Source organism: Hylobates moloch, unplaced genomic scaffold (assembly GCF_009828535.3).
Source record: "Hylobates moloch isolate HMO894 unplaced genomic scaffold, HMol_V3 SCAFFOLD_13, whole genome shotgun sequence".
In the NCBI taxonomy this organism is placed as follows: domain Eukaryota; kingdom Metazoa; phylum Chordata; class Mammalia; order Primates; family Hylobatidae; genus Hylobates; species Hylobates moloch.
In genome coordinates, this window is record NW_026652288.1 from 9,514,740 (window position 1) to 9,532,750 (window position 18,011).

General features: G+C 44.1%; 1 protein-coding gene across 1 annotated transcript in view; it reads left to right on the forward strand.

Moving 5' to 3' along the window:
- The window catches only part of GRHL1 (grainyhead like transcription factor 1), a 51,573-nt gene extending 34,047 nt beyond the window's left edge, over positions 1–17,526 (forward strand). The window contains exons 9-16 of the mRNA XM_032172211.3: positions 1,638–1,796; positions 6,199–6,250; positions 7,514–7,653; positions 8,714–8,751; positions 11,339–11,430; positions 11,776–11,861; positions 13,928–13,992; positions 15,857–17,526. Coding sequence (XP_032028102.1) covers positions 1,638–1,796; positions 6,199–6,250; positions 7,514–7,653; positions 8,714–8,751; positions 11,339–11,430; positions 11,776–11,861; positions 13,928–13,992; positions 15,857–15,971 — 747 coding nt within the window. The 3' untranslated portion in view covers positions 15,972–17,526. The remainder of the gene's footprint in view (positions 1–1,637; positions 1,797–6,198; positions 6,251–7,513; positions 7,654–8,713; positions 8,752–11,338; positions 11,431–11,775; positions 11,862–13,927; positions 13,993–15,856) is intronic.
- The last annotated feature ends 485 nt before the right edge of the window (positions 17,527–18,011 follow it).

An 18,011-nucleotide genomic window follows, 5' to 3' on the forward strand; every position in this document is an offset into this window, starting at 1 on the left:
TTTATTTGCTGTACACTAGGTTCCTCTTAAGTACAGCTTCCAGTGTCATATTCATAATGTGACCCAGCTTATTTTAACTTTTGAGAAAATGTACTGGGAGATAACTGATTTGGAGCCCAGGAGAGGAGAGAAGGGTGTGACATCTTCTGCCTTCCATTTCGAAGGTGGGGGATCTCCCTGGATGGGTTCTCGCTGGCTTAGTGCATCGCTCAGGCACATGCTAGCGGCTGGAGTGAGTGTAGCCGGTGCTAACCTACTGCACTTGGAAGTCATCTTTAAATATTGTTCTTGTGGGCTGGGTGTGGTAGCTCCTGCCTGTAATCCCAGCACTTTGGGAGGACAAGATGGTAGGATCGCTTGAGCTCAGGAGTTCGAGACCAGCCTGGGCAACATAGTGGGACTCTGTCTCTAAAAAAAAAAAAAAATACAAAAATTACCTGGGCATGGTGGTGCACACCTGTGATCCCAGCTAGTTGGGAGGCTGAGGTGGGAGCATGGCTTGAGCCCAGAAGGCAGAGGTTGCAGTGAGCTGAGATCACACCACCACACTCCAGCCTGGGCGACAGAGCCAGACTGTCTCAAAAAAAAAAAAAAAATTGCTCCTGTGGGAAGTGGTGGCTTGGGCACTGATAGGAAAGCAGACTTTTGAAACTGTGGGTTGAGAAGCTCAAAGTCTGGTTTAGACAGTTTCTCTGAAGTAATTTCATGATTGAATAGTAGAAACTGTTGCTTAAGGAATTGGATTCTTCTTTTCTCTCATGGAAATAGAGCCACCAGCATAACATCTTCCCCGGTTATTCTAGGGAGTTTTGACCACATCTGTGTGGAACTTCTTGAATGAGGAACACATTCCTGAGTGTTTAGTGATCGTTAAGTTCTCAGCCTATTAACAGACTTTACCACTTTTGTCTTAGGTTTAATCTGGGCATGTAAAGAATCCAGTTATGTTTAAATAAAAGACCCTTGCACTGATATTTCCATACCTAGAAAGGAGTATGGAAATAATTGTAAATTACAAATCATTCCTTGAAGACTGGGCCCAGTGTGATTTGATAACCAAAAGATTAATAAGAACAAACTGGAAAGAAATGAGGACTGTTTAGTCTGGATGGGCAAAGATTGAGAGAGAACTTTATTGGAATCTTATAAAAATTGTGGATTAGAGGAACACTGATGTCATAAGTTCTAGAATATGAGGACACGGAGTACTACAGGTTATCCTAAGAGGTGGTGTCAATGCAAATATAGATGGATTCCCAGGAAGTTTTTACTAAGTTACAGGACAGCTGCAGAGGGAACTATGCTATTGGTAATTTGGAAAATGACATCAGGAAAGCTAACCAGCCTCTTCCTCTGTCCTAGCTGATATTAAATAGGGATTCTGGAAGGGAACATGAGCAGAGGTTCAGAGCTGCCGACTCTTCCTCCTCTTTAAGGTCTGCTATTTCTATGACCAAAAGCAGTTTTAAAATAAACCCCTGATCACCTCTTTCTAAAAACCCTTTTTTAAAAAATGAGAAGCTGAGCTTCTCATTTAAAATAGACTTGAGTAATTTCAGTGATGTTAGTATTTTCATGAGCTGTGCTAGGTTTGACTTGGTGCCTGTTGCTTATGGAACCTTCTCTTCCCTTTGCAGGTTTTCATCTCTGTGAACTGCTTAAGCACAGATTTCTCTTCCCAGAAGGGAGTGAAGGGGTTGCCTCTTAACATTCAAATTGATACCTATAGTTACAACAACCGCAGCAACAAGCCTGTGCACCGGGCCTACTGCCAGATCAAGGTCTTCTGTGACAAGGTAAGGTCGGCAGGGATGCTCGGAACAAGTGTTTGAGACACACTCATGGAATAAAACCAGGGGCTCTTTAATATTTAATGTCAAAATGAGAATATAGCTGTTAATATAGAATAACTTTTAAAATTATTTTTATTTATTTATATATTTATTTTTGAGACAGAGTCAGGCTGGAGTGAAGTGGTGCAATCTCAGCTCACTGCAACCTCTGCCTCCTGGGTTCAAGCAATTCTTGTGCCTCAGCCTCCCCAGTAGTTGGGATTACGGGTGCTCACCACCATACCCGGCTAGTTTTTTGTATTTTTAGTAGAGACGGGGTTTCGCCATGTTGCCCAGGCTGGTCTCCAACTCCTGAGCTCAGGTAATCTGCCCACCTTGGCCTCCCAGAGTGCTAGGATTACAGGTGTGAGCCACCGTGCCCAGCCTTTATCAGAGATGAGGTCTCACTCTGTCATCCAGGCTGGAATTGAGTGGTGCAATCACTGCTCACTGTAGCCTCAACCTCCTGGGCTCAAGCGATCCCCTGAACTCAGTCTCCTGAGTAGCTGGGACTACAGGCACATCCCATCACACCTAGCTAATTTTTTAATTTTTTTGTGGAGATGGGGTCCTGCCATGTTGCCCAGGCTGGTCTTGAACTCTTGGCCTCAAGTGATCCTCCCTTCTTGGCTTCCCAAAATGTAAAACAGCTTTTTTTTTTTTTTTTTTTTGAGACAGAGTCTGGCGCTGTCACCCATGCTGGAGTGCAGTGGCACAGTCTCGGCTCACTGCAGCCTCTGCCTCCCAGGTTCAAACGATTCTTGTGCCTCAGCCTCTCCAGTAGCTGGGATTACAGATGCACACCCACCATGCCTGGCTAATTTTTGTATAGAGACAGGGTTTCGCCAGGTTGGCCAGGCTGGTCTTGAATTCCTGGCCTCATGCGATCCGCCCACCTTGGCTTCCCAAAGTGCTGGGATTACAGGTGTGAGCCACCATGCCTGGCCTAAAACAGCTTTTAAGTATTGTTTTGGTCTTGCAAAGACACATTATATAGAGATTTTTAAAATTACGTTTTAACGGAAAGATTAGAAGGGTTGATAAGTACGTTTTGTTGGGCATGTCTGATAAGTAAAGGAGGTGCACACAGGACCCTCTGAGCCCAGCTGCTGGAAGTGTAGGCAGTCACCCCTGCACCGGAGCTCTTCTTTAGCTGTCTCTGTCCGTGTGGCTGAATCACAAAGGGCTGTGCCTTCACAGCCCTCTTCCCCAAAGGCCCTTCAGTAAGCATGGGGAAGGAGAAGTGCAGATTCTTCTCTACAGCCACAGGGAGGCAAGAAGAGAAAGTGCAGGGCCCAGAGGGATCTCTGCATGACCTGTTTTCCCTGGTGTGGCTCTTTTTTATCTGGAGAAGAGAGGCTTACTTTTGCCCAGTGCAGAGCCAGGGGCTGAGCTGGATTCGATGCAGGGAGAGTCTGGAAGGTGCGTCGAGTCTTGAGGGGAAGGTTTGTGCTGGCTCGGAACTGGGGAGCAACTGTGGATGAGTGGATGGTCCATTGAACTAAGACAGCAAGATCTTGAGTTTTTCCTTCTCAAAAATATTGAACCTATTTTTGGCAGGGAACGGGGGCAGTTCTTTTCATCCTGTTAGGGGAGCTTGTCTTTTATTGAGATTTTTAGAAGGGGCTAGGTAACTGGAAGTATGTTTGCTGTCAGAGGCCTGGTCTGTCACCCTGGCTTTTGCATCAGGTACACAAAGCGCAGTGGCTGAGCACAGTGAATAAGCCTGAGGCCTTTTTCGGATTTTTTGGATGGTGTTTACTCTTTGTGTGGCATTTTGGTGATTTTCACCTTCCTGGGTGCTCGACATTTTTGTATTATTGTGAATCTCCTTGGATTTTGTCCTGAAATCTGGTTAAGTTGCTTGGAAACCATTTGCTCGTTAAGATCTTATGTCTGTGATTTGATGGGCGGGTCTGGAGCTGTGCTCAATGTCAGGCTAATCATTCTGCGCTCCTGGGCAGGATTTTTCAGAATATTCTACCAAGTGCCCTGCTCATTACAAGTTTTTCCAGTCATATTATTTCCATGTAATAATCCTCATGACAGGGATTTCCAGTCCACCCCATATGGTGGGAACAGGTACTGTTTCTGGCTGTATGTGAGTTTCAGGCACTGTTTCTCTGATCTTTTCGGATGTCAGTTCCCAACCCTGACCCCCAGGCTTGGGCAGCTTCCTGGTACCTGTGTACCTGTTGGTACCTGGCCACGTACTGCAGTGGGGCTCACTGAAGATCTCGGAGCTCTTTCCTCTTTGGTACTTTGTCCTGCTGCCTTGGTCTCTGTGGACTTTCAGCTCTGCTCAACCCTGGGCACCTGGATTGAGAATGCACGAGAATTCCCATGCCATGGCCTGGGAACTCTGAAGGCAGCAGCCAGCATAACCATAACTTGCCACGGGTTCCTGTCTCCCAGGGATCACTGTTCTTTAGTTGCCTGCTGGTCAGGGCCTTCTCATTCTTGTTTCATGCATTTCATCTGGTTTTTGTTGTCATTTCAGGGTGGAGGGTAAATCTGATCTGTGTTACTCCATGTTATGTAGAAGCAGAAATGCCGTATTCTTCATAGATACGCAGATAAATAAGGAGCAACAGTCCTATTTTGTAACAGGACTGCACCCTCCATCTTTTGAAGGAGGGTGGTGTTTATCATCAGAATGAAGTTATGGTTAGACTTGTTAGAAGGGACAGAGACACCCAGACCAACTTCATACAATAATGGCTAGGAGATTGGGGATATTTGCCTGTCTTTCTGTGTCAAGGAGGAACTGTTGTGTCAATGTTACATAGCAATTTTTATAAGCAGGTTGTATATTTACTATGTTGGTATGCTACCACCTTCTAGAAAAGGCAGAAGGTGGTTTTATATTCTGTTTTTAAAATGTGGTCCTTATTATATAATAATGCTAAGATCAGTGGGATTTTTATTGCCTCTTTTTGCTATCAGCAAATTGATTTAACAGAAAAATAAGCTACCAGTTCATCCTTAACTGGAGCACTATGTAAAGAAATCTGTACCATCCAGAAATTAATTCCAGTAAGTCAAGCAAAATGATTAAATGTAATGTTTTTAAATATGCTTCATTGCCTGATTTTGGGTTGTGTTTGTTAGTAATATGGTTCTTTTGAACATTGTTGTTGTGGGTTCAGCTGCATGGTACTATCAGTCTTTGCACAGTTGATACACAGAGTACATGAGTGTCTTTTTCTAGGACTATGAGTATACTTTTTCTCTTTTTTCTTTGAGGGAGTCTCACTCTGTCACCCAGACTGGAGTACAGTGGTGCGATCCCGGCTCACTGCAATCTCCGCCTCCCGGGTTCAACTGATTCTCCTGCCTCAGCCTCCCGAGTAGCTGGGATTACAGGCATGCATCAACACGCCTGGCTAAATTTTTTTTATTTTTAGTGGAGACAGGGTTTCCCATGTTGGCCAGGCTGGTCGTGAACTCCTGGCCTCAAGTGATCCACCCACCTCGGCCTCCCAAAGTGCTGGGATTACAAGCGTGAGCCACCCCGCCCAGCCCACTTTTTCTCTTTTAAGTAATGATGCAGATTTCTAGTTCCATCTTCACTTTGTGAATTCTGCTTGGTCAGATCTGCCACATGGTTGATGCCAGGCCCTTGGACTGAATCACAGCTTTCATGATAACCTTGGCCATATAGGAGAGTATACTCAAGAGTAGGGCCAACTTGGGTTTTTTCTTTCATTTCCTTTTCCTACTGGACAAAGGGAAAATACCCTTGTGTCTTTGCAGGCATGTGATATACTCACAGATTTTCTCAGCTTTCATTTAACACAACCACATCCACTATAAGGAGAAATTTTGCTTTTTTTGAGACAGCGTTTCGCTTTGTCACCCAGGCTGGAGTGCAGTGGTGTGATCTCAGCTCACTGCAACCTCCACCTCTCAGGGGTGCAAGCAATTCTCCTGCCTCAGCCACCCAAGTAGCTGGGACTATAGGCGCCCGAGTCCACGCCTGGCTAACTTTTGTATTTTTAGTAGAGGCGGGGTTTCACCATGTTGGCCAGGCTGGTCTCAAACTCCTGACCTCAAATGATCCACCCACCTCGGCCTCCCAAAGTGCTGAGATTACAGGCATGAGCTACCGCTCCCGGCCGGAATTTTGCTTTATTTGTTTTTCAAATAAATGTTGTTCCCTGTGATTTCATAGAATTAAAAATAATTTTAAGACTAATCTTTTTAGAAGAAACTACTATGATAAGCCTCATGAATATAGTAAGTAATGGGAGTTCCTGTCCAGAGAAGGGAGAAAGGCTTCTTCCTCCATTGGTCAGGATAAGAGTTAAATATTTTAAAGAAGATCAGAAAACAGAATCATATCTTGTCTTCTCTTAACCTACAGGGAGCTGAGCGGAAAATCAGGGATGAAGAACGAAAGCAAAGCAAAAGAAAAGGCAAGTGTCCTGACCCCAGCTCCCAGTTGAATGCCCGTAAGTAGAAATGGTCCCAGCAAGCTTCAGACCTTTTCCATTGAGAATGGTGGCTGGAGTTTGCACGCAGAAGATAGTGGGTGTTCTTCCTGTTCTGCAGTGTGGCACCGCCTCTTCCTCAGATCAGCAGCAGATGCCAGCTCAGCGGGGGGTTTTCCTGAGGACTACAGGATAGATCCCTGGGTTTTCCCGACCTCAGCGTTTTTGGCTCTCAGTTCTAGTTCAGACTCCTGTTTCCAGTCTTGAAAAATGACAACACGTTCTGCGTGAATCACTGTTAGAATTGGGACTTGTCTGGATTTTTTAAAGTAATAATAATGGTCTTGAGAATTCAAGATGTCTTAACTCCAAGTAGAATCATATTTTGTATCTAAAGTATAGTATTTTAATATTTGCAGAATCTATAGGGCTTCTGTTTGGACATTTCACCAGGAAAGCTTTGTTTTCTTTTTTTTTTTAACTGTGACCAGTATTCATATTCACAAAATCTTGTATCTAGAATGAAGAAAGTGCTGCTCCGTGCCTGTAGGGTTCCATCTGTAGTACATGGGCTTCTGGCATGCTCTTTCGAATGGTCTGTCTGGCGCAGCAGACATTTGCCCTGCAACACCTTAGTCAGGATTCTCCTACTGGTATCAAAGTGCAAACTCCCAGTCCAGTGACACTTCAGAGAGCAGCTGACTAACTAGGAGACCTCATTACTGAGTACTTCAGGGCCAGATCATTGGGGAAGATGGAGTCTCTAACTTACTAAATTAAAATTGGATGGGCATGCTTACACTTCACCTCATTGTCAAGTTTCTTGATATGTTCTGAAGTCAATGGGTCCATGAGTGTTGGAATGTAAATTATTTAATGAGGACAGCTGAGATGAAATTTCTTCCAAATTATGTCTACACAATTATAAATTGTAGTCTTTCCAATGAAAACTAAATACGCTGTGCCTCTGTCGCACATCTTCTGTGGATATGTGTCTGTGTGTGTTTGAAGATACCTTTTCCCTTTTGATTTGATAAGACATTCAGTTGATTTTAGTGGAAATACACACAACAAATACCTTTACATAAACTGGGATTCTTAGGCAGGCAGCGTGCCCTGTTGTATCCTACAGAGTGCTACACTTGGAGCGTCTTACGCAGAGGCGAGCGCTCTGTGGCCTGCATCCAGTCTGTATGTAATCCTTTGACCTTGGCTTCCTCTTTTTTAATTTTTTTTTTTTTTTTTCAGTTTCTGATGTTAAAGTGCCACTGCTTCCCTCTCACAAGCGAATGGATATCACTGTTTTCAAACCCTTCATTGATCTCGATACTCAGCCTGTCCTCTTCATTCCTGACGTGCACTTTGCCAACTTGCAGCGGGGCACTCATGTAGGTAACCAGGATCCCAGGGGAGGTCACCAGGAAGGAAGGCATGGCAAAAGGAAATTCTCTGGCATTATTCATGGGAAATAGAAGCCAAAATTGAATGAGGTTTGACCAGTTAGTCAGCTCTTTGGAATATTCTGCTGGGGTGACATGATGCCTGTGCAATAAAAATGGTAAGCATCGTTGATTTGAAGGTGCAGTGCAGCCTGTCAGCTTTATTCTGTTTGTATTCATTCATTCATTCGTTCATTCTTCATACCTACATATCCTAGCTCATTTAAAAGATTCTAGAATAGTAGCATAATTTGGAGTTTCAGCCTGTGATCTTTTAAAATTTAACTTGGGGGAATACCTAGGTTAAGCAGCTCTCATAGCATAAGAACATCCGAAGGCTTTTCTCACGGTTGCAGTTACTGAGCCGTCCTTGCCACGTGTAGTTACCAATGGCCATGTCTTAGCAACTAAAGCTAAATTTTAAAAAACAGCCATGGCCTGTTTTGTGGAAAAGGCTTACAAGAGATAGGAACTTCAGTAGAATGAAGCATGGTTTTATGCTGAGTGCAAATAAATATCAAAAAGACAGTCTTTCATGCACTTTGTAGACAGATTTATAAGGACTAAAGATTTGTCAGAGTTCTTGGGGCCGTGGCCAGTACGTTTAGTTTCTAATGGGAAGCTGGAGGTGAGCAGGAGTTAGCACACTGTTTTTGTGAAGGGCTAGGCAGTAAAGGTTTTCGGCTTTGGGGACCCCATGGTCTCCACTGTGCTGCTCAGCCCTGCCGCACTAGTGCACACATGGCCATAAGCAGCATGTGAATGAATGAGCATGGCTTTGTTTCAGTAAAGACTTTATTTACATAAACTAGCTTTAGACCAGATTTGGCCCAACCATTGAGTTAGAGGAGTTCAAGACATCTGTAAGAATCTGTTATTGAAAAATAAGGTTAAAGGATTTTATATTAGATTGGTCAAATTCAAAATTATTTCCATTTTAGGAATAATTCATTTATGGTCAAACATTTTGAGCATACATTTGAAAAGCAATCTATTCCTTTGGTCTTAGGTCCTTCCCATTGCCTCTGAAGAATTGGAAGGTGAAGGGTAAGATTTATGTTTTGTTTTGTTTTGTTTTAATAATGGAAACAATCTCAAACTTGCAGAAAAACTGCAAGTACAGTACAAAGAACTCATTTTTCCCTGAGCCATCGAGGATAAGTTGCCAACCTGATGGCCCATCACTCCTGAATATCGTGGTATATATTTCCTACCAACAAGGACATCCTCCTGTGTCACAGTCAAGATTAGAATATCAACATTGCTACATTAGCACCAGTAATGTCCTTTATAGCAAAAAAGGATGCAGTTCAGGATCACACATTGTAGTTGGTTGCCATGTTTGTTAATCTTCTTCAGTCTAGAACTAAGCCACTCCTTAACTTTTCTGACCAAACATTTTTGAAGATTACAACCAGCTGTTTTGTAGACTCTTCTCAGTTTGCATGTGTCTGCTGCTCTCTCATGGTTAGATTCCAGGCCTGGCAGGGATGTCATAGAGGCCAGGCTGGGTTCTCCGTGTGTCCTAGCAGATGGCGCTTGATGTCAGTTTATCTGTTACTAATGGTGTTCTTTGGTCACTTGATTAAGCTGGTATCTGCCAGCTTCTCCACTGCAAAGTGGCTCCTTTTATAGTAAGTGTTGTCTGGGGAGGTGCATTGTAGCTTTGTAAATATCTCATTCCCCATCAAACTTTCAGTTTACTCATTCATTTATTGCTATCAGTATGAACTCATAGTTTCCTGTTTTATTCAATAAGTTGTGATTCATTAGTCATTTACTTTGATGCTCAGGTTGTCCCAGAATTGGGCTCTGCCTTCCTGTGCCGGGCAGCCCCCTACTCACGCTGCCTAGTGGAGGGGGGCTGACACTACCCCTCTTTGGGCCATCAGAACCTTCTTGATGGCTCTGGGACTTTTTCAACAAGGCAAAGATTCTTTTTGTTTTTATTTCATTTTACTTTTAGAGACAGGGTCTTGCTCTGAGGCCCATGTAGGAGTGCAGGGGTGCAATCACAGCTCACTGCAGCCTTGAGCTTCTGGGCTCAAGTCATCCTCCTGCCTCAGACTCCCGAGTAGGTGGGACTACAGGCACATGCCACCATTCCCATCTAATTATTATTATTATTATTGTAGAGATCCTGGTCTCAGGCAGTCCTCCCGCCTCAGCCTCCCTCTTTCTGTTATCTACCCTCAGAAAGGTGCATCCTGATGGAGAGAGCCAAGATTTCCATGGGAAGTTCATTCCTCAGCATCCCTCTTCCCTCATCCTCCATCCATTCCCAGGGCTTAAACCATCATACTGGGGACAGTCATGCCCCACACGTTACCCATTGTGCCTCTCTTTGAAGGCGAGGCCTGCACTGCCCCTTTGATTCTTAGTGTTTCAGGCTTGAGTCTTGCAGGCACTTTCACTAGACGGCTGCTGTGTGCTAGGAACTGAGATGGCAGAGTCTCGGAGGCTCAGCCTCTGCTCCTGAAGTGGCCATTCTGCTCCAAATCCAGCACTCCCTCCCTTCATTTTCAGTTATTTACCTCTTCTCTTGCTCACCGTGACACCACCTGCTGGACCCTCCATGCCAGGTGCCCCTGGTAGCCAGGCGTTCGATCTGAGTTTTTCTTTCCTCAGACTCTCCTTCGTCTGTTCTCACCTTTTGGCTTCCAGGACACCACCATATTTTAAACCCGTGGAATCCTGTGCTCGGATTATACCAGCCTCCTTCCCCTGTTTTTTTGTGCTTGAAGGTCCTCGGGTCCCCTCCAGTCTTGACCACACACTTTGGGTACCACACTCAGTCTCACAGAACTTTCACATATTCCCTCTTCTCTGCCGTGTAAAATTTAATTCCTTAGAGCTGAACGATCAGGACATTCACGGTAGAGCCGGCTTCCCGAAATTTCTAGATATGGCTTCCTGTGGGCCATTCTGTTTGAGCCAGGCTAGCCCTGCGTTTTCCTGCTCACACTTCCTCAGTGTTTTGAAACATCATCTCCTTTGTCACTGCCTGTACAAGGTTATCTCAGATCCTACCTCCTCCATAGAGTGCTTCCTGAAAAGAAGCACCCGACAGCCAGGCGTGGTGGCTCACGCCTATAATTCCAGCACTTTGGGAGGCCAAGGTAGGAAGATCGCTTGAGCCCAGGAATTTGAGAACATCCTGGGCAACATAGGGAGAACCCATCTCTACAAAAATAAAAAAATTAGTTGGGCATGGTGGTGTGCACCACTTGGGAGGCTGAGGTGGAAGGATTGCTTGGGCCTGGGTGGTTGAGGCTGCAGTGAGCTGTGATCCATGATTGCACCACTGCACTCCAGCCTGAGCAACAGAATGAGACCCTGTCTCACAAAAAAAAAAAACCCAAAGCGCCTCATCTTCAAGAAGGCAGCTTTATCTAATGAGAGTGCAGATACCTGCAGGGAACCTGAGTGTGGTCCCATGTCTGCCTGTAAATATCCATGAGCCCTGGAGTCAGGATCTTCCTTCAGCCTGATTTTTCATCCACAAATAAGGAAGCTGGACCAGATAAAGAATGAAAGTCATTTTAAATCGAGTTCCATGATAGGCTCTAAAACACCTTATGTTGATGCAGCTGGTTAAGTTGAATCACTAACGGCATATTTTGGATCACTGCAGCTCTGTCTTGAAAAGGGGGCCGTATGGCACAGAAGATGACTTTGCTGTCCCTCCTTCTACCAAGCTGGCCCGGATAGAAGAACCAAAGAGAGGTGTGTTGGTTTCCATTTCTTAGTGGGAGTTTTAAATCAGAAGTGAGTTCAGAATCTATCAAAAGCATAAATGGTTCAAGCACATTTTTTCCAGTTTCACTTGCTTGGGAATTCTTCCATCAGACTGACATCTAGCTTGAGCTAGGACTTAGAGCAAAGTTCAGAGAAGCCGAAACCTGTGTTCCTTAAGACAGAATTGATATTGGCCGATGCTTGTCATCCTTGATGTGAATGTGGTTTTTATTTTAGCTGGTACCATGGTCTGTTTTCCTCTTTTGCTCATGTGAACTGTATCCTTTTTTTTCTCTCTTTTCCCTTCCTTATTACTGGTTGGGGATTGATTAGTGCTGCTCTACGTTCGAAAGGAGTCAGAAGAAGTCTTTGATGCCCTGATGCTCAAAACCCCATCTTTGAAGGGCTTGATGGAAGCTGTAAGTAGGATCAACTCTGTAATCCCCTGTACAAAATGAAAGGACAAGTACATAGGATTTCATTGAAACACTTTATCAGTTGATCCAAATCCTTCGTCAGACCTTCTGGAATCCCTGACACCTTTCTGGAGTCGTCGTGCGTCCCACATTTTACCCTCACCCAGGGGTCTTAACTCACATAGTCACTCAGTCATACCTGTTCCACTGAAGTGAATGCATCTGTGATGGCCTATGAAATAGTTTAATTTTTATATATGTGGTTAAAGGGAGATTGCCATTTAGCAAACCACTTAGAAGCTAACAAAATTGATTAAAAACTTCATACATAAAAACAGTGGCTCCTCAGTCTACCTTTAAAACTCCCAATCCTAGGAAATTACCGAACTTGTATCAAGACGTCACTACAGCCTATTGCAGAGACAGCAGACGTGTAACCAGTGATGGCCGTAAGTCCGTCTTACAAGGATCTCAGCATGAGGCTGGAATAAACTGACCCCATGCTCCCTGTGGGGATATCAGTAAGAGAGGAAACATGGAAGGCTGCTGTGTTAATTTCCCGTTCCAGCTGTGCCCTGGAAAAACGCATGTCATCAGCACTGAGTGCAGATATTTACCAGCCTGTCTCCTAGAGACCATAGAGACCTTTAAGCTCAAAGTGTGTCCATAATTGGGCCAAAAGCATCTACCCCAGCTCCCTCTGATGACTGTAGTGTGTTGAATTCATTTAACACATCTTGATAAAGGGCTTGCTTCATGCCAGGTGCTGTGGCGGGCACTGGAGTTATGAGTGTCAGTGACACAGTGCTGAATGGAGTTTATTTTCTAGTTAGGAAGACACAGACACCAAAATAAGCAAAGAAGTTGAGGTCATTTTTCAGGTACTGATGAGTGCAATGAAGATTAATAAAGCAGGGAGATGGGGCGTGGGTTTGGGAAGCTGCTGTGCGGTCTCTCAGCCAGGTGCCTCAAGTCCACGGGTGTCACTCAGTGCATCCCTGCCTGCCCACAGCACGGGCAGCGCCGTTCCCACTGTCGCTTCCTGCCTCCTGGGATGTCCCCTGGGTTTCTCTCTTCTTGCCTTTTGATGACCCTTCATCATGTCTTAAGAATCATGCAAACTGGCCAGGTGTGGTAGCTCACACCTGTAATCCCAGCACTTTGGGAGGTAGAGGCAGAAGGATCACCTGAGGTCAGGAGTTCGAGACCAGCCTAGCCAACATGGAGACACCCTGTCTCTACTAAAAATACAAAAAATTAGCCAGGCTTGGTGGCAGGCACCTGTAATCCCAGCTACTTGGGAGGCTGAGGCAGGAGAATCACTTGATCCAGGGTGGTGGAGGTTGTAGTGAGCTGAGATCCCGCCACTGCACTCCAGCCTGGCATAGCAAGACCCCATCTCAAAAAAAAAAAAAAAAAAAAAAATGCAAATTCTGATTACAGGGAAAGAGGAGAGTGAAGAGGATGCAGAATTACTGGGCCAGCATAACTCTTCATGGCTCACAAGGAACTCATAACAGGTCTTATATGTCAGAACACAAAGTATTATCATCCACTGGTACAGAAAAAAAAAAGGGTTTATGTGGTGAGAACTCGGAGCTGGGGTCTGGTCTGAAACACATGTTTGGAAGGTTGGTGGGATCTGCAGGTTCGCCACCTGAGGCTCCGTTTCTCAGCGCCACCTTGAGCTTTGCTCTGTGGCTTGAGGTGAAGCTAGTGATGTCAACCTGAGGATGGTCTGGATGACAAGTGTAACGTTTGATCTAGAGTGAATCAGCTGTTTGTCCTTGGAGCAATTCACCCATTCTCTTTAAAAATACTAAAAATAGCCTCTGTGTCCCAAAAGGAAGACAGCCACAGCTCCCCAGAAGCTCATTACAGTGAGGGGCAGCCGGGCTGAGGAGAGGTGGAGGCCCCCAGCACACAAGCTGGGGCTTTTCCATGTCTTTGTGTCTGCGTTTTTGAAAAACAAAAAGTCGAGTGACTATGCATATATATATATATATTTGTTGTTCGGTTTCTAAAGCCTTGATACAGGGTTTTGTAATTATTTTTCTTTCCTCTTTTAGATCTCAGACAAATACGATGTTCCCCATGACAAGATTGGGAAAATATTCAAGAAGTGTAAAAAGGGGTAAGCAGCCACTGTGTCCTGTCTACCTCGGAAAGTGCTGATGCCCCCCGCAGTGCTAGTGTGACGCACCCCCCAGTGCTATTGACACCCCCCAGCACCAGTGTAACACACCACGCATACTAGTGACACCCCCCTGTGCCAGTGACACACACCCTGTGCCAGTGTGACGCGTGTGCATTGTGCCCAGTCCAGAAGCAGCCAAAGAAACCTGGGTGCTAGAATGTGGCTTTTCTAAATTATATACGAAATTACTTAGATAAAATTGATCTGCCTTGAGGAGATCTTTGTGTATTATTTCTCCAACTCACCTTCTTTGCCCTCATGCCTGGCAGCAGTGCCATGGCTCCACACTCCAGGGTGTGTGGCCAGCGCCACTGAGGATGGCCAGGGCAGCACCTCCGTGTGTCGAGCCTGTTGGAGCCAGGCACTGGGTTGGGCACGTCCCACGGTGCTGCACTTGGTCTTCACGTCTTCTTTCTGAGCTGGTCTTAGGGCTTGTTCATAGTTTATAGACAGGTGGCTGAGGCTCAGAGTTCAAGAGGCTCTTCGGGGCTGTGGTTGATATCCCCTGCCTCTGCAGCCCGTGCCCTGCTCTGCCCACCTGCCCAGGATCCTATTTCCAAGTTATATCACATTGCTGCTTTGTCCAGAAATTAGTATTTTTAGTGTTTTTTTTGCCTGTCTATGATGTTTGGCATGGATAAGCAGTGGCTAGCATATGAATTTTTTGGCTTAGTTTTAAAACAAATTCTAATGGGAAATTTCTAGATGGTTCTAGTGGAAAGAGTTGGACTTAATAGTAGTTAATTTATTTTTGGTTTTTTTTGTATTCTTTATTTTTGTTTGATAATAGTAGTTCATTTAAACTTTGAGGCTCACTTGCTGGAGTGTGTAATTTGTCAGGGGGCTGTGACTTCACATCATGTAAGTTAATGTTATTGATGTGCTTTTGCTTTATTCGTTTAGAGATGGTTTCACTCTATCACCCAGGCTAGAGTACAGTGGTACAATCAGAGCTCACTGTACCCTCGAACTCCTGGGCTCAGGCCGTCCTCTCACCTCAGCTTCCCAAGTAGCAGGGACTACAGGCATGTACCACCATGTCCAGCTAGTTTTTAAAATTTTTCTGTAGAGGCCGGACGCGGTGGCTCACGCTTGTAATCCCAGCACTTTGGGAGGCCGAGGCGGGTGGATGACGAGGTCAGGAGATCGAGACCGTCTTGGCTAACACGGTGAAACCCCGTCTCTACTAAAAAATACAAAAAATTAGCCGGGCGTGGTGGTGGGCGCCTGTAGTCCCAGCTACTCGGAGAGGCTGAGGCAGGAGAATGGCGTGAACCCGGGAGGCGGAGCTTGCAGTGAGCCGAGATTGCGCCACTGCACTCCAGCCTGGGCGACAGAGCGAGACTCTGTCTCAAAAAAAAAAAAAAATTTTTCTGTAGAAATGGGATCTTGCTGTATTATCCAGGCTGGTCTCAAACTCTTGGGCTCAAGTGATTCTCCTGCCTCAGCGTCCCAAAGTGCTGGGATCACAGGTATGAGCCAAGTACCATTTACCAAGTGACTACTATTAAATACATGCTGGAAATAAGAATCATAAATAAGCTAGTATATTTCATTTTCCAAATGCTGTGATATAAATATATCACCTGATTTCCTCCTAACTCAATTCTCTCAACAATCCTATAAGATAGGTACTATTATTATCCCCATTTTATAAAGGAGGAAGTTGAGGCTTAAGGAGATTTAAATAATTTGCCTCACATGCCGCAACTAGTAAGTGGGAGAGCTAACAGTTAAACCTAGACCTGACTCCAGAACCAAGTGGCAGTGAAGTTGGTTTTTCTTGTCCCTCCCGATCTAGGATCCTGGTGAACATGGACGACAACATTGTGAAGCATTACTCCAATGAGGACACCTTCCAGCTGCAGATTGAAGAAGCCGGGGGGTCTTACAAGCTCACCCTGACTGAGATCTAAAGGCCTGCGGGCCACAGCTCCCCAGGAGTTCAGTGCAGGTGTTTCTAGATCTTATGGTTTGGCAAGTGCAGGTAACCCCAGTCAGCCATGTCGCCAGCACAGGTCTATGTCGAGGGAAGGGGTTCCTTGCAGGTTGGAGGCGGGGCTGCATCTGGCTGGGGGTAGCATTTAATCTATTGCATTGGCGTTTTCAGATGAAAGAGAAATCCATATACCATTATGTTTGAATTTCCTGATATATACAGGATTTAAAGTGAAAACTTTATTCCAAGAGTTAACAGAGTCTCTGGGAAGCTTTAGGACATCTGCTACGTTACTTATCAAAATATTGGGATATCTGCCTTGTGCCTACAATGTCGTGGGCCTGCTCGCTAGCAGGAGTCAGAAAAGGCTTGGCTTTAAGGATGTCGTGCCCTTGCCTGAATTCAGTACAACTCCACTGCCTCACGTTAGCGGGAGCGCACCTGAAGAGTACAGGGGTGAGCCCGCTCTCCCCTACCCTCTCACTCTCCAGCAGATGTTTACTAAACAGGGCATGTTACTGAAATCTTCCTTTGCGACTTTCTCGGACATATCAACTCCTTTCTCATGAAGAATTTTAATGGGTTACAGTATGAAATCAGTTAAGATAAAGCTGCATTGTATATAAGTGCAATATATTTTTGAAGGTCTGTAAATGTGTACATACATGTCTTATATAAATATATAATATATAAATATGGTGTCTGTGTACATATAGTGAAGATACGCAGTAAGAGCTACCTTAAAGACTTTCCCTAGACAAAGGTTAAGTTATTTTTGATCGTGTATACCAAGCAGATAGAATACTGTGCTTAGTGGAACTCGCTAAAAACCTTTTTCTCTGTTTTTCCAAACACAGTCATTCTGTAGCAGAGCAAAACCTTCTCAAATGACAGAGATTCTGTTTGCTGTTGAGAATGTTGTTACTTGGATTTCTGCACTGTTTAACAAATGAAGTAAAAGAAAAACACTACTGCAATCATGTCTTTTGTTATGCTAGTATCAGTCAGATGCACTTAGAGTGAAGAAACACTGTAATTACAGCACACAGATTGCAAGTATTGCGTACCAAGTGATACAACTCGAAATGCAGTTCTCATCTTCCTGTTTTGAGAAATGATTATTTTATCACGCATCAGAGCCTTCGTGCTTTGATTATCTGGTATGTTAACAATTCTAGAAAACATTCATGAATTCATAAGAATACGTTACTGTGGCAGGGGAACATTTTGTACACATTTAAGTATATAAAAATACTAAAATATGTAATTTTATAACAAAGTCACGGGTATCTTTAGGTTCAGGGAACTAGACTAGGTCATTTGTGTAAATGGACTGGTAGTTACAGTCTTGGGTTAAAGTATTCTAATGAAGTATGGGAACTAAATTGCTGGTTTTCTAAGATAAGATATGGGATATGGGTCATATAACTTTTATATTTTTTATGAAATTGATTTTGTCTTGTGTGTTATTTTTAATTGTGTCATTGAAGATGTATTTTAAAACAAAGGGATTAAATTTTATATGTCTATTTCGTAATATGTCATTTCCTGTTTTTCAATTTGACTTTGCATTGCTCAGTAAAACATGAGAGCTGAAAAGCATCTCATTGTTAGCACTTTCTGCTTATTTCTTAATGTGTGCGCTTAGGTTGTTTTCTTCATGTTAACTTTTCCTTACTGATGCCTGAAATGATCCACGTAATTGTTAAGTCAGGGATCCCTGAATGATTTTCCAATTCTTACCAAAATTTAACCACTAAAGCTGAAGGTAAATGCTTTCATACCTAAAATCTCAGTATGCTTAGTGTTTAAAAGCCTAACAGAAAACATTTAGTTAAAAAATTTACCAATATTTAAATCATCAGAATCTCTAAAACAGGCGTCCTGAACATATTCCAGGGTAATCCAGGGCCTAAATATGATAGACGCTAGGATATATTTTTAATGGATACATGATCAGATTAATGAAGTTAATTCCCTGTTAGGGCTCCTGGGACATCTGCACTTTTCACAGTAA